We start from the raw sequence: 16,544 nt of genomic DNA on the forward strand, positions 1-16,544 counted from the left end.
TCTTATACATTGTTTGTCATAGATATTGCTTTTTGTAGAGGAAACAAGTATTTTTCCCTTTTAATTCATTTTTTAATTAGCATGCAAATCAACAAATATCTTACAGCACCTTTATATACACGTAGGAATTTTTTTTTGAGCTCCTTCTTTCTGCTCCATTCTTTCACCAGTATTTCTACTTCCACATTTCCTACTCAGTCTGTGTTATTTTATTCTTCCCAGTCCATTCCCTAATTTTTTCCCATCTATTTGACCCATTTTTAGTTATTTCTGAGATTATTCCCATATTCACTTTCACAAAAACACAGTTATGCAAAAGTTAGAAGCTAACAGCATAAAGGAGAAAAAACATAGTATGTATATTTCTGAATCTCTGTTAACTCATGAATATAATAATATATTTCAATTCCATTTGTTGCCTGCAGATTTCATTATTCATTTTTCCAACAAATAATGGATACTAAAAATCATTTTAATTGATCATTTCCTTTGAAACATTTAATTAAAGAATAGAACAAAAACCAAAATGAAATTCATTGATAAAATAATATCACCAAGTTGGATAGTGATGGCTTACACCTTTAATTCCAGTGTTTGGGAGACACAGGCAGGAGGATTTCTGAGCTTGAGACCAGTCAGTCATATACATATATGTATATATAATGTATGTGTGAGTGTGATCATATATCATATATCATATATAGTAATATATATGGTGATATAGATATAGATATATAGATATAGATATCCCAAAATAATATCTGATGACATTTTTGTTGTATTTCTTTCTAGGTTACCTTTAAGAGACAGAACTCTTCAAATATAAGTTTATTAGCCCCATTGAAATAGTTTGGTAATATAGGTAGGGAAAGTCCAAATTCTCTAGTACATTAAATTGCACTGATTATACAGATGGGCCCTCTTACAATCAATTAACAATCAAGACAACTCCCATAGACAAGTTCATGAGTCAGTTTGATCTTGACAATCCCTTAACTGAGGCTTTCTTCTCAGGTGAACTTAGGCTGTGTCAAATTGAGAGTTAAGGTTAACTAGGAAGTTAGTGCTCCTGTTACAGGAAGCCAGTGATGGGTACACCATTACTGAGTAAGTATGAAACATTTGGATACTCTTTTTCTAAGTTAGGCATATAGAATAGAGTAAATTGAATATTTTAAATTTGGATCACGTGCGCCGTTTACCACCACACTGATTTGTGGGTTCACCTTGACATTTAGCTACAACTCTGCATATTCAGGTTGTGGCCGGAGAACTAAATCAGCTTCTACTTCAAAAGCAAGAACTGTTTGAGAATATTATCTAACAAATATGTAAACCCCAAACATCTACATGTCTACCTAATCAGCAAACATGTAAAAACCAAGAGCCAATATTGTTTATCCACTCTCCTAACAATAAAACTAAAGATGATTAAACCCACTCTGACAGGTTAAGATAAATTAGCAATTGTACTCAAAGGTGAATGTAACTAATTTCATAATTTTAAACAGTTCAGTTTTGATTGAACCAAAATTGCAACCTCAAAACGAGTCACAAAAATGGCAAAAAGAAAATCAGTGTGAAGTAGGACCATTCTTCATTTAATTAGCTTCTGTGTGAGTCATGTTTGATCACCATAAAGGGTATGTAGATTTTCTCTAAACATTTTTTGTTAACAAATAAAATGGATGTAACTGATAATTAGCATGAATTTCTTTTCAAATAAGTCACTATTTAAAAATGTTTTGTCCGAGGGATAGTTCCTAAGATTTATTCGTTTTCAGCAATGCATAATTTTTCTAATTTCATAAAGAGAATATATTCAGATGCTGGTTTATGTGTGTTTAATTACTTTAGTGAATATAAGCTTAATCAGAGGCTTCCCTCCTACATGCCCTACACCCAGGGTGAGAATGAGAAATAGACTGCCGGTTGCATTTGTCATTCTCCCTTGCTCCTGGAATAGCTGCCCAGGAGTCCAATTTAAGAAGTAAGAAAGGATAATGAAGAGCCACCTCTTAATTACATAATCAGTTCCCATTTCTTCTGGGACTTCTCCAGCTCATGGTTGCAATTGAAGAAAATCATATATCTCCGATTGTAAATTCAGAAATGACAAGGGTTTGTAATGTTTAATTTAATCAATAAAAGATAAAAATAAATTAGTTTACCAATTAAGAACTTCAGTCCAATGGTTTAAGGAGCAATCTAACAGAGCTGGCAAGTTAAATTGCATTGGGAAAGGTTATTATCTCAAGACACATGCAATAAATCTTGCATAGTTGGCAGAAATTTCAGACATCTGAATTATTTACAATACCAACAGACCTATGTGAATATTGAGTACTTGTCCTATGCCTAATGATATCAAGAAACTAATTTTTAAAAATTACCTACTTTGACTAAATGTAAATACCCACCAGCAATGAGTATTGTATTACACTAGACAGTGAGGTACAGAGCATTCTTAGTGCATATTTCAGTGTGAAAATTAAGGCAATGAGAAGAGATGAACATGTCAGACAGGATGACTTTTTTGCCTGTAAAAAGTTGCCCATCTGTTCAAAGTCTAAGGAAGGCAGACAAAAGCACTTTCAGAGTCTTGTGAATACTCATTAAACTCAATCCCCAGAGATAATTCCAGAATGTTCCTTCTATGAAGGAGGTATCACTACTATTCTTACCACTAACTGTGACATTGTTCTCAGTGAGTTAGCAGCATAAACTATTTTTCTAGAGTTCTGCTGGCAGCTACTTTACTCTGTAACTTTCAGTGGCAATGTAGTAAGACCTGCTAGAGAAAAGTTGACTTAAAGCCAACTGTCTACTTGTATGCTTTTATGATTTTTTAACTAAAATTTTCAGAAATTATGCTCAGTAGTCTTCATTTCTGAGACATTCTTTTTTGTTTTTGTTATATCCTCCTTTGCTGGATTTTACTCCTTGTCTGGCTTTTCTTTTTGTATTCTAGCCTTAAAGCTTAGAGTTTGTCAGAACTTATTCTCCCTGGGTTGGCTCATTCACTTCTAAAACTCCGAATGATGTGCACTATTGTAAACATCAGTGCATGTTTGCTAGAATCAGCCTCAACATGTTCTCTGAGCTCTGATATGAATGCAGTTAATTATCTGACTTTTAGTTCAGTGTCTTAAGAGTTTTTAAATATAGGAGATTTAACAAAGAGCTAACATTGTTCCTTTAACCTCCTGAAACTTCTTTATTTGATAAAATGTATTTAATTCTAGGGCAGAAAATCAATAATTTTCCCCATATGTGCCACCTCCAGCCCCACAGTTTATCCCATAGGCCTATGTTCTATCATCAAGGCAGAACTCAAAACAGCAGCCACTTCATTTTCTCCTGACTTGATCATTAATAGCCTTCCACACTCTCCAAACTCATGTCCCCCAACAAACCCAACTACACTCAGTTACTTAAATGAAGTTGCAAATTGCTAATTATGCCACATCATCTAGCTTGATGTCTTCTGTCATTCCCTCATTCCTCTCAGATTTAAATTCTTTACCAAAACTTACTATGTACTCATTTCTGAACTTCACACTCCCATTTGATTAATTGTTCAAACAGTTGGCCTTCACTGCCTAAAACATGCCCAGCTATTTCCTGTCCCAAGGATTTCTAGGCTCTGTTCCTAGAACATTCACTGCCTGGCTCCTTCTCATGCCTGGTTTTCCTGAATACTTCTTTGAGTACCCTTGTTTGCCCTGTTTTCACCATTGAATATAGTAACAGACTCTTCAAGCTTCAGTAACCCAAGTGTATTTTTTGCCCTGTCTTGTATTCACCCCTGGTAGACTAAAAGTGCCATGAAAATAAGGCCAATATATGTTTTATTCTACTATATTCCAAAGTGCTAATAAAATACGCAATACATAACAAATATTTCTTGAGTTGATGACTGATTTATAGTCACTTATAAAGAATATGCTATTAAAATTGAGTAATATTTTAAGTAAAGGGAAGTTGTGTATAAATGACAAATCAAAATGTAAATATTGATGCATTTTGATGATTGTCTGGTATAGTTGACAATTTTACTTTGTAAAAGGATTTGATAAATGAGCTAACAAATGGCAAATATGGACTTTTTTCCTCCCATAAATATTTTGTATTATATTATTCTCTGTGAGGAGCCATGGGTTCTTTTAAGTAATAACAGAATGCCTTCCTTCACACTAGAGAATTCCATGCAAAGAGAGAAATAAAATTGAATAGAAGTTTTAAGATGTAGCTCAGAATAAAGTAAAATGCTACCAAGTACGCTCAACTGTTGGATTTGAACCCAAGTAACACAAATAGACAAAAACATACACACACACTGAGAGAGGGAGAGAGAGAGAGAGAGAGAGAGAGAGAGAGAGAGAGAGAGAGAGAGAGGGAGAGGGAGAGACAGAGAGACAGAGACAGACAGAGACAGAGGCAGACAGACAGAGAGACAGAGACAAGGAGACAGAGGCAAAGAGACAGAGACAGACAGAGACAGACACAGAGAAATTCCATGGTTTGATTAAGACAACTGAAAATGATGAAAGGAAAGCAGAGCAAATCATCTATTAGATCATAAAAGCAAGCAGGAGGATAAAATCAATGTCGATTATCAAATGACATAAGTAAACTAATTGTAAAGAAAAAAGAGGTCTTAGAAGGGGAAAGAGCTAAGAAGAAGCCTAAAGATGAAGCAGGAATTAAAAAGACAAATATTAAGAAATTATTACTATGCAGGAACCTTTCCCAAAATGAAAGGTCCTGTGCTGCGATAAAAGTCATGTGGACCTTGAAATCAGAGTAAGTAGAACCAAATTCTGGTCCTGTGTGTCTGGACTATAGGATTTGAAGTGCAACTTGATACCCTCAGAGGTTCAGCTCCCTGCAAGTAAGATGGAGACAACACAGAACTTCACTGACTGTGACAATACAGCATTTAATGCATGAGGAAAGACTTTTGGAAATAGGTGTATTTGTTTAGTTTTTTAAATTGGTCTCTCATCTGCTTTCTATTAATTTCCCGACTGTCATATGTTATGAAAATTCACTGCCTGGATTCATGAGTGGTTATGTTAAATTAACAATAATGAGTTCTCAACAAGGGAGTCATGTCCATTAGCCTTTCATGTACAGATATGAGTCAAGAGAGAATGGTGGTCACAGTGCCAGAAGCACTGGTCAGTATAGATGACAATAATCCTTATTCTTGGGAACCTGTCAGGATCATTTTGCCCATCATCTTTCATTTTCTATGTTCTGGTTCTTGGCAATTCTTTGTGTTTATAATACATACCTGAGAAATTCCAGTCAAATAACTAAGGCAGAGCGTGATCAAGCTGTAAGAAAGTGTGACTATCAGGAAAAAAAAAAAACACCAAAGCACTAAGTAGAAATAGGAAACTAAATTGGAAAATTCAAATGTCTAGTTAGTAGTTGGCAATCTGTACATAGTTTACAAGTGTATACCCTATACATAAACTATATACCCCCACATAACTGTCACAAATAGAGGTGCACATCACAGAATAAACATCTCAAAAACAAAGAAAATATGTCAGAAACAAAGAGACAAAAATAAAAGGTCAAATGTGAGCACAAACTTCATGCAATTTTTAAGTTTTGTTTACTAACAAAAGGCACGAGTACTTACACTCTATTCACTCCTGTTCGTGAAGAGGAAATGACAAAGGTAAAATCCTTAGGAATGCTGTTTGTTATTATTAGTAAGCCCCAGGAGAGCAATTATTAAATGCTGCAAGCAGTGACAATGTGACTAGCCTTCAATATTGAATTTGGTGTTGTGGTGAGCACATGAAGAATGACACCAGCACATGCTGCTGACAGAAATGCAATGAGAAGGGACTAATATCCAGACAGGAGCTATAATTCCATTTCATATAATTTCAATATTTTTCTTGCAAGCTTATTTTCTACATCACATCCAAAAGTGCTATGCTAAGCTAGATCTCTGTTGGGACACTGTTTTAAAGATGTGTCTGAATGATTGTATGTATAAGGAAAGTATGTCTAACGGGAGATGAGAACCTATGATTTGCACTTTCTATCTTACAAACTGATCTTTTTTTTTTTGGCTCTTTATTCATATCCTCCCCTTACTTCATCCTATGGTTGCTACACAGGCCATGGCACGTGCTCCTGTGGTCATTGTGTTTGTGAAAAAGGATGGTTTGGTAAGCTCTGCCAACACCTGCGGAAGTGTAATATGACCGAAGAACAAAGCAGGAGTCTGTGTGAGTCAGCAGATGGAACATTGTGCTCAGGGAAGGGTGAGTATCACTGCCAGAGTCTGGACTGGATCCCTGTTCAGACATGTGGTTCCTCAGAACAGCAGGTAGCAAACAGTCCCTCCAGAATAAACTTTGTCTGAGAGAACGCCACCAAGCTTATGTGTGAACCCTGAAAACTGAGCATCAGTGATAGGAGATATGGGAGCTGAGTTCTTGTCTGTGCAAAAGGTAGAAGGAAACCTCACACAAGTTTTTACAAATGCTTTACCAAATGAAGACCTCATTCATGCTAAAACACAGATGTGGTTTTTAAAATATATTTTGTTTAGAACCTCACCATAAATAAGCTTTTGCTAAGTCATGCCCAGTTGCAAATACCATAAGAATGCACAAAGCTATATTCACCAGCACAATGAGTACAGCCCATTTATTCCCTAACCTGACTTTTATGCAAAATTACTTCCTAAAAACTATAAACATCAAGTCTTCATTAAAGTTTCAGAATTTTCAGGTAGGCAATTTGCATATAGAAAATGCAAAGAAACCCAAACAAAAAACAAAAACAACAACAAAGCATAGTTGAGTGATGCTGCAGAGAGGGTTCAGCAATTAAGAGCACTTGCTGTCTCTAATACTCACATTGGGTGGTTCACAACTGCAAAAGTTACACTATATTGAGGGGATCAAATACTTCTTCTTACTTGCATGGCACTTGCTCTCATGTGCACTGAGTCTGCACATACACAATTTTTATTGAAATAAATATTTTTTTAAAAAAAAACTGAAAAAGTGCAAAAATTGATTAAATATTAATACAAAGGTATTTCCTCACAACCAACATAAACATAAATCGCTATTTAATGTTTTCCCTGTTAACTGCTTTGGGTTGTAGGAATACAATGACAGATCAACGAAAGTTGAGAATCTAAATTTTCTAAGTGGATAGAATGCTTGGGTATGGCTAAATTCAGAGGAATGTAAAGGTTTCTCAAGGATTTCTATTTAGAATTTCATAGCTCACATTAATGATGGGCAGCAGGTGGTCGGTTATTTCTTTTCTTCTTTGGTGCCATCCATCCTGGGTTATAGAAGAAAGGGCTGAGGCTGAGCTCTTGCAACTGTAATTTATCTTCATTATAGAGGACAACAAGGATGTTATTCCTGCTCTCCATGGAGAGCATCATCCCTCAGCCCACCCCAAGAACTATAGTAAAAGCACTGGATGTGAGAGACAGGGGGACTTCAGCATGGTGAATGAGAAAGTTGTTCTCACATCCTTCTACTTTGTATTCCTGATAGATCTCATGCACTTGCCTGAATTCTGTATAATTTTTCTAAAATCTGAACAGGAAAACCCTTATTGTGGTGATCTCAAAGTACATCAAGAATTCCCCCTCTTATCATGGTACAGGTTTGAGTCAGAAATTGGCTTGTGACTGCATGCCATGATACTTTGTAACCCACCCCCACTAAAATGACAAGTGTGAAACTCTGCACTTGCTGGGAACTGTGAATAAAGCCATCACTTCAGGAGACGATGAGGAAATAGCATTTTATTTCTTACAAATTTATAGCCAAGACAATAAATCACTCCATAGAAAAATTTAAAACAAGATACATTGTTGTGACCTTCATAACAGATGGTGTCATTAATACAATAGTGAAAACTGCCTGCTGGGTTGTCAGGTTGCAGCATTTTGTCAGGCTTGATGTATGAAGAATAAAGTCAGTAATGGAATGGAGCCTTAACCTCTGACAGAAATGGGTTTTGTAAATGACCAAGAGAGATATGCTTAGTGGCCATGTTGCCCCTAAGTTTAGCTACCTTTGCAGAATATATGGTGAAATTTATATTGATTTATGTTTATTTGTTGACTTAGGGCTTTATTTATTTATGTATTTAGCTCCATGGTGACACAATAATGTGTTCGTCTTAACAATGTTAACCTAGATCCAAGTAATCACTTCATATTTTTAGAGATATGATTATAGAACACGTCTTTGAATGTATCTTTAAACTGTCACGGTATTACTGCTGCATCCATGTCATTAGTAAATTTAGGGTACCCTCATTCATTCACCTGTTTCTCAGCTACCGCCTTTCTGTCTGTTCAGAAAAGACAATGAGAAAATTTTATACGTTTCAAGACCAACCTAAACCTAGTGTCCTAGTTGTCATTCCCAGATGACTGCCAGGCAGATCTGTAGGCAAGAATTGCTCATTTATGAAACTATGTGAATGTTTTTGCTGTGACTGTCATCACAGATAAATAGGTGAATAGGTGATAGATTAAATCAGATTAAAATAGTCAATTAGCTGTATTTTGGAAAGTGATCTGAGGCAATTCCCCCATCTCTGCTATTCCATTCTCATCTTCAAGGATTCCATTCTCATCTTCAAGGGAAGTTTTTGTTTGTTTTCTCCTCCTTAGGTCTTTGGAATGTTTTAAGAATAGATGAAAAAAAAAGAGTTACCCAATAATAAGAGCCAGCAAAACATAGACACTGTTAAAGGTTCTTTTGGAGAATAAAAACAAATGGGTTAGTAGTGTTGTTTGTCCAGGTTTATCACCCTAGGGTTCTGACAAGATGGGTCAGATCCAGTCTATGGCTGGGCTGGTCCTCCAATGGGAGGGTCCGAATCTGCTGAGTCAAACAGTTGCTCATTTCTGGGTGTTCAGGAAGCTTACATTTGTTAGACAGAATCTTCTCATGCTTTTCCCTTTTCTAGAGAGGGATAATCCACCCCTGTTATTATAAGAACAGCCAGAGCTCTCTATAACAAAGGTCTATAATAGGTCCTAATGACTACATACACTGTGTTAGTACTACATGGCATACTGTTCCTATTTATGTAGAAAGAAGAAAATTTTCCTACTTACCATCAACAGAAACAAATTTTTCCTTCTTACCATCAACAAATAGAAAAACAACACACCTGCAATTATGGTAACCACGAAGATTGCTTCCATGACATACACATAATCAAACTCCAGTTTTATTCTAACCATTTCCTGCCCTCTACTATATTTGGAGCTAGAATGCTAAATTGTTAAATACTCAATCTACATAAAACAAATTGACTTTAGCCAATTTTAGAAAAATACTTTGCTATGCTTCGCAGCTGAGTAGCCCAGAAGCAAAAGAATCACTTCCAAGCAAGAGACAAGTTCAACGATGAAATGTAAATGGTTTGTAAAAATTGTGATACACATAAAAATGCATCCTAGATATGATATATTAATATCATGAGTATATAAAATTATTATTTCTACTGTAGAAGTAACTGCATGATATAAGAGATACTATGTTAGAAACAAACATAATTCTTCAAATAGTTAATCCTTCACTGATAGAAATCAGCCACTAAATGTGATATTCTAGGGGAATATCTCTATGATAGACAATTGAGTTCCCATGTAGGTATTTCATAAACCATTTGTTAAACAAGCAATTGGTTGTTAATATTCCCATGCCTAGAAATGTCAAAGAAAATATTTAAATTTAGGAAAAAGTAAATTCTAAAATGAGGATATTCTCTGTGTTGACAAAGATGCAAGGGACCCTGTATCTCTTTCCCACTAGACCAGTAGTAAGAACCTGAGCAACCACCAGACTGTCAATTATGTCTCAAAACTAAAAGATCTCCATATATTGCCCTAAAGAAACTGCAAGTCAGCCCAGACTCAGGAAAACAAGATTAAGTGAAATTGTGCTTCACTTAACAATGAAGTAAAATAAATATAATGCAGTTATTATCTCTTAGCTGGTTCTGACTACTTGCTTGCCTTGGGATGTGTGATCAGGAATGAAATGAGTAAAATTTTGTTGTGGGAGATTCTTTTACCTAAAATACATCCACCTGTTTCCATGACATGAGCTTACAAATGCTTGGGACACTTTAACTTGAATTCTTTCATGATATACATGACATTATCATAGCTGTCCATTTCCCAAAACTGAGGTTTTCTGCTGTCTATTCCCACAGGTCATTGATCATTTGTCAATCATGGTTTCAGAAGTACTCAGAATTTATTCCCTAATCACTTGTGTGTGTTTAAAGCTTAATGAGTTTGGAGGTTTTCTAACTGCATTAAAAACTTTCATTATTTCATATTCTCTCAAGGTGACTGATTAGTTGAGTAACTTAGCAATAACTACCAGCATCTTATAGTAAAAGGAAATTGTGTTCAACAAAAAAGCCAAACAAAGAAATGGAAGAGGTCCTTTTGAATTCTGTATTTGTCCTTGTAGCTGAAGCAAAAAATAGCTAATCCGAGTGATTTTTCAAGCCTGTCCTGAAGGCATTTACACCAAGAGAATCTTTTTGAGACATCACAAAACTAGTTTTTATTTTAAGTGTGCCATTAGTAAGATTCCCAGTTACCACATAGTATTTTAATAACTAAATAGTTTTTAAGTTAAATTGGAGGTAACCACAAAGGAAGTTTGTAAGGGGTGGGAAAATTGACTGGACCCGATTTAGGATTTTTTAGAACTCTGCTGATTAAAGCTAATCCTAAAGAGCAAGCCTGAGATATCAACTCAATCAGACATAAAGGACTGAGTTTGACTTTTTAGCACTTCACCCTGCCACTCAGTATGAAGTTTGTATGTTCTTATTTCAAGAAAAGTATGTAAATAAAACTCTAGAATGATGAGCTCAATAATTTAGTAATTATTTAATTGTAAAATGAATCTTCATTTGATATAATTTAGAAGTATATTCCTTTAGAGAACAGGGACCTTAAAATGTAATTCAATTGAAAAGAAAAGAAACAAATAACATCTATTTTGAATACCTTTTGGAGAGAGCATCTCTAAGGATGAGCCACATCCTGTTTCATTGACATTTCAACCAGACTGGACCAAAGAACATTTGCTCAAGGCTAATTGCAACTGTCTAGATCTATAATGAAGGCTTTCCTGGATGACCTTTATGTATTACAGTAAGTAAAGTTCCCCTCTGAGAAGCAGCTATTCAATAAACTTTTTCCTTTAGAAGATAGGTTATTGCAAGTCTATTGTCAGTGTGTCAGTGATACTTTCTTCTTGATGGAAACCTTTATTCCTCTGGTGACAGTGAATAATTCCCTTTGTGGTTTCAGGTTCTTGTCATTGTGGAAAGTGCATTTGTTCTGGAGAAGAGTGGTATATTTCAGGGGAGTTTTGTGACTGTGATGACAGGGACTGTGACAAACACGACGGTCTCATTTGCACAGGTGCAGTATTGAACCACACTAATTGTTTTGTGCCACAAATGACAATAGAGTGAAATTAAACCCACCACACACTGCTTTAGATAGGGCTGAGAGGGCAGTTTCCATACATACAAATGAACAATGTCCATGTATAGTAACTCCGAAAGGAAAAGTGAATATCTGTGAATACACACCAACATCTTCCCTAGAAGAATGCAAAAGAATGAAGCCAGATTATATGGTGACCTGTTCTATAAATTCACACAAAGTTAGTTTTACAAATACAAAATTTGCTTGACAACCATTTCATTTTAATATGGTCCATACGGAAGGGGTATTATTTAAAGCAGCACTCGCAGGCCACAAGTTGGTATATTGGCTGCTTTTAGGAAACTGGATATATGTATGAATGTGTGTGTGTGTGTGTGTGTGTGTGGTATGAGAGATAACAACAGAGTATACTAAATATTTAACTGTGTAATGGTCATCAAATCTAATTTATTGAGCTCTAAAAATTGGGAATAAATAATATTGAACCAAGTTAAATAATTATGTATGTGTTCTCCTGAAGTTATCATTTTAATTATATAATATATGCCCACTTATTAGATTTCTTGCTGATTCAATAAACCATTGATAAAATTCTCTGTAACCCAAAATATTTTTTGTTATCAAACATTTTCAGTTCAGTTAAAGATGATTATTTTGGCATAGCATTAAATTAGACAATCACTTTCTGTCTACCGTACTAGACAAGGATTTTTTCCAGCTCTCAGGCCTGCCTAATTTCATATCAAGGGACTTTATGCTTTTCAATGTTTATTTGTAAGTCATACATGGTTTGCCTACTAACAGTACATAGAATTGTGATATGGGAGCCCAGCTGATTGATATAAGGTAGATACTGTTCAATTAATAAATGATGGAATCAAAGAGATATCATTAAGTATCTTAAAGATAGATTTCCCTCATATGCCTAATAATATTATTGTATGGTACCACACTTTAGAAAGGATAAATGGTTTTCTCATGAACAGCTATGATTCATAGTTATATATTCTAATGGTATATTCTACTCATAATCATGATTTCTGTGTTTATTGCAGGAAATGGAATCTGTAGCTGTGGAAACTGTGAATGCTGGGATGGATGGAATGGAAATGCTTGTGAAATCTGGCTTGGTACTGAATATCCTTAATGATCCTAGGGGAGACAACTGGATTCTTATTTCTAGGCAATTTTAGAAATTCAGAGGAAAGCATGTTACACAGCACTAGGACAGACTTTTGTGTATTTTTCTATTTCTGACTGCCCAAGTGAAGCATGTGTCTTCAATAGAAATGACTTTAGCAAACTGATGTAAGTTACACCATAAAGAATTGTTCTCCCATAATTAACATTAGTGTTTCTCAATTGAAGAGGGCAATTTTGCAACCCACAAGATATTTGGCAATGTCTACAAAAAATTTGGTGGTCAGACTTGGCAGGTAGGAGTATTTGTGTTATGGAAATATTAGAGGTAGTGGCCACAGACAATGCTGAACACCCTACAAAACATAGAAAGGCTCTTACAACAAAGTATTTTCTGACATCCAATGTTTACCAAGATGTAGTAGAAAAATGCTAAATCACATGGTATTTAGTACTCCACATGCCAACACCAGAAATACTGTATCAGAATATAAGGGTAATATTTATTCTCACATAAACCAACCAGTCAGATTTTCCAGGATTCCATATGACTCTGAATTTGTATATGAGATGATAATGACAGACACATACCAGGTATGATGATGGGCTGGGGGCTTATCAGGTCATAAGGGCTACAAACTCCCAAGACACTCATACAGTAAGAAATGAAAAATGCATAATTTGACATTTTAATAAATAATGACATAAGTTGTTTATATTCTGTGTCAGTATCTATTTACTCATGGAAAACAAACACAACAGAAAAGAATGAATTGGAATAACCATTTTAGATCCCAAGAACTAGCACATCTTGTTTTTAAGACTAGGTATGGGTTACATGTACAAGAAATCTGATTTTTCATATTTAGATTACTTCATGTAATTTATTCTCTGAAGAAGACAGTGTCTAGTTAGAAACATGAGGATCTTCATACTGCATTCATTTCCCTTAAATGATTCTCTTTAAAGAAATGGTGGAGTCAAAAATGATGACATCGATTTTACAAGTTCAGAACCCAAAATTCTAGAAATGGTTTAAATCAAAGTTACAAATATTCACTCAATGATACGAACAAAATGTTTATTTTCTTGGTGAAATTTTGCTCTGTATGAAATTCACATTGAATTATGAAAATGTACAATATTTGGGGTTCTCTTGCATATATACAGTTAGATCTACTTATACACATAGTTGAATCAACCATTATTTAGAGCTAAAAAAATACCTTTTCCCTAAATGTGAATTATTTGTAAAATTCAAAATAACATAGCAAAATCATTTCTGTTTTGTTTTAAGATGAAATTTTTACTTGCAAATTTCATATTAATAATGTAAATATTTTAGAATCATGGCTTGGACTTTATCAGTCAAGTCTCCAAATGTAAAGAAAATACACCTCCACTGTATTACTTAAAAACAAAATACTGAGAAGTATTTGAAGGGTCAGTTTTACTGGTGCTGGTTTTATAATAATAATTTTCTCAGAATTTAACATATTTATAAAATTGTTGCCTCTATCCTGAGATTAGGGACCCAGCCATACTGGTTGTATATCTATTACTTACTGAGCTGGTAATCAATGTCAGTTTTATAAGATGAGGGAAATATAAGGATTAAAGGTATAGTATGGATGACTGAATTCTTTTTTCTCCATATATTTTCCATTTCTCCAAGTACATTTTAAACCAGAAAAAAACAATTATAAAAATTCAATACCAGTTCTGATGATGCGTTTGATGACTTCCATACATTAAAAGTCACTGAACTTCCCACCATGGTAAACTGGCCTTCAGCTTTTCTTACTAGAGGACTCAAGCCTTCTCTAAAGATCTGGATAATGCTTATTAAAGAGACCACTGAGGGATCATCATTGTTAATTGTCAAATATTTTAAAACTGTAAGGAATAAATTAAATCTATCCTGAACTCAAAGGCCATACATAAACAGATTATGGGCTGACTTTAATCACAGCTATGTGTAGTAGTTTGCCAGACTTTGCTTCCCTGGAATTACTTTCAGTTCCTTATGGCCCTTTCATTTTTTATTATTATAACTCCCTCTCTAGTTTCTATCATTTCCATAAATAGCTTCTATCATAAAAGTATGTGTTACTTTTCTTATATGTTCATAAGAAAAAGTGTTGAAATAGCCTGATCATTTAAGTGTTCTCAGAACAGAGCTTAGATATTGGAGAAACAATTTTCTCATGTAGATCAAAGTGTGCTATGTCCTGAATTTTGAACAACATGAAAACATGTTGTAGGTCACCATGTTCTGGGGTACATTGTTACAGACTATGGAAGAAAATTGTAGTATATGCCTTACAGTAACTTAAACTGTAATTAGTTCTTTTTCTTGGAAAATGGACTTTTAAAAAAGATTAATTTTATTTGCTCTAATTTGTGTGTGTCTGTCTGTCTATCTGTATTTGGCCCGAGCCACGCCAATATCAGTTTATCTATAAAAAAGTGATAGATTTCACATACTTTTATAGTAAAAGGAAGAGGAGAAAGAAAAGGAGGGGGAGGAGGAGAAGGAGGAAGAGAACATGAAGAAGAAGAAGAAGAAGAAGAAGAAGAAGAAGAAGAAGAAGAAGAAGAAGAAGAAGAAGAAGAAGAAGAAGAAGAAGAAGGGGAGAAACCCAACAAAAACCAAAAATATGGAGATAGGCAAAAATATAACCTATCTTCAATCTAAATGTGTGTCTATACTTTGACTCCAAGATAGAAAGTACTTTTTTGAGAATGCCAAGCAAGGATAAATTTGTAATAAGTAGAAGAAAATAAACAAATTTCTTTGGCTTACTTTTGGTTTTCAAAAGTTATACTAGGATACATAATTGAAAAGGAGACATTACGTTCATCAATTGTGATGATCTTCACCCTGGTTATTCAGCAAACCATAACTGAAGAATTCCTCCAGGGGACTTATAAAAGTCAACGAAAGTTGTAAATTTATGAAGAGAACCATTGTTCCTACTGACTTTCAGGAATCCTGAGTTCATCTGGATTCTAGCAGCACCAGGGAAGAAATGACTTATCTCTATCAGCTTGCCAGTAAATATCAGAATTAGACTAAATGAGAACCTAGAACAAAGAAAAAATACAGTGTAGTCTTAATTTACAAGCTCAACTCTCACAACTATTCTGAAAGCTACTCAGTATTCCAGACACTTACTCAGTGTTGTGTGTTACTTTGTAAAACCCTTAACTACCTATGTCTCTTAATCCAGAACAACACAGCTTACATTCTGGATTTGACTAAGCCTGTGCTTCAGAAAATATTTAGACATTTTACTTAATTGTTCCCCTAGGATATATATAGTCTTTTCCTAAAATAAGATTGAAAATAATTTTCCATTGTTTTGTTTCTTCTAATTTGAAGCTTGGTCAGTTTAATCTCACTAATCTCCATTGATAAATATCAAACACATATTATACATGAAATGTTTGGAAAATTTGTTTAACAAAGTAACACATATTCACTTTAAGGAACGACAAAGGATTTGTGGTTGTTGTTGTTTTAGTTTTTTTCTTAAAGAGCAAAATCTAATATTGGTCACTCTAGAGAGAGAATGAAAGATGGTTTAGTAGTTGAATCATTAATTAAATGATCAGATAGGATACATTTTGCTTACTTTTAAAAAGCCAATAACTGGAAACACTATAGAAAAAAGTTGTTGTGTCCATTATGGATCTAATCCTCACCCAAAATACCCAGAACAAGCAAACACTTAAAGCAAGACTCCACATTCTCCAGAAAAATAAAGAAAGTGCTCAGTTCCCTTTGCTCTTCACACAGAACAAACTGTTTGTGTGTCTTTCATAATTATTTCCAAGGAAAGTAGTAAGAATTTTCAGGAACTAAACTTATTTGAAAACAAAAATGGTGTTACTT

At 34.5% G+C, this 16,544-nt stretch overlaps 1 protein-coding gene across 1 annotated transcript in view; it reads left to right on the plus strand.

Annotated features, from left to right (window-relative positions):
• Itgbl1 (integrin subunit beta like 1) overlaps positions 1-13,362 on the plus strand; it is a 227,139-nt gene extending 213,777 nt beyond the window's left edge. The window contains exons 8-10 of the mRNA XM_028771860.1: positions 6,147-6,293; positions 11,363-11,476; positions 12,562-13,362. Of these exons, the coding sequence (XP_028627693.1) occupies positions 6,147-6,293; positions 11,363-11,476; positions 12,562-12,653 (353 nt within the window). The 3' untranslated portion in view covers positions 12,654-13,362. The remainder of the gene's footprint in view (positions 1-6,146; positions 6,294-11,362; positions 11,477-12,561) is intronic.
• Positions 13,363-16,544: the final 3,182 nt, after the last annotated feature.

Source organism: Grammomys surdaster, unplaced genomic scaffold (assembly GCF_004785775.1).
Source record: "Grammomys surdaster isolate TR1022 unplaced genomic scaffold, NIH_TR_1.0 65, whole genome shotgun sequence".
NCBI classification, from domain to species: domain Eukaryota; kingdom Metazoa; phylum Chordata; class Mammalia; order Rodentia; family Muridae; genus Grammomys; species Grammomys surdaster.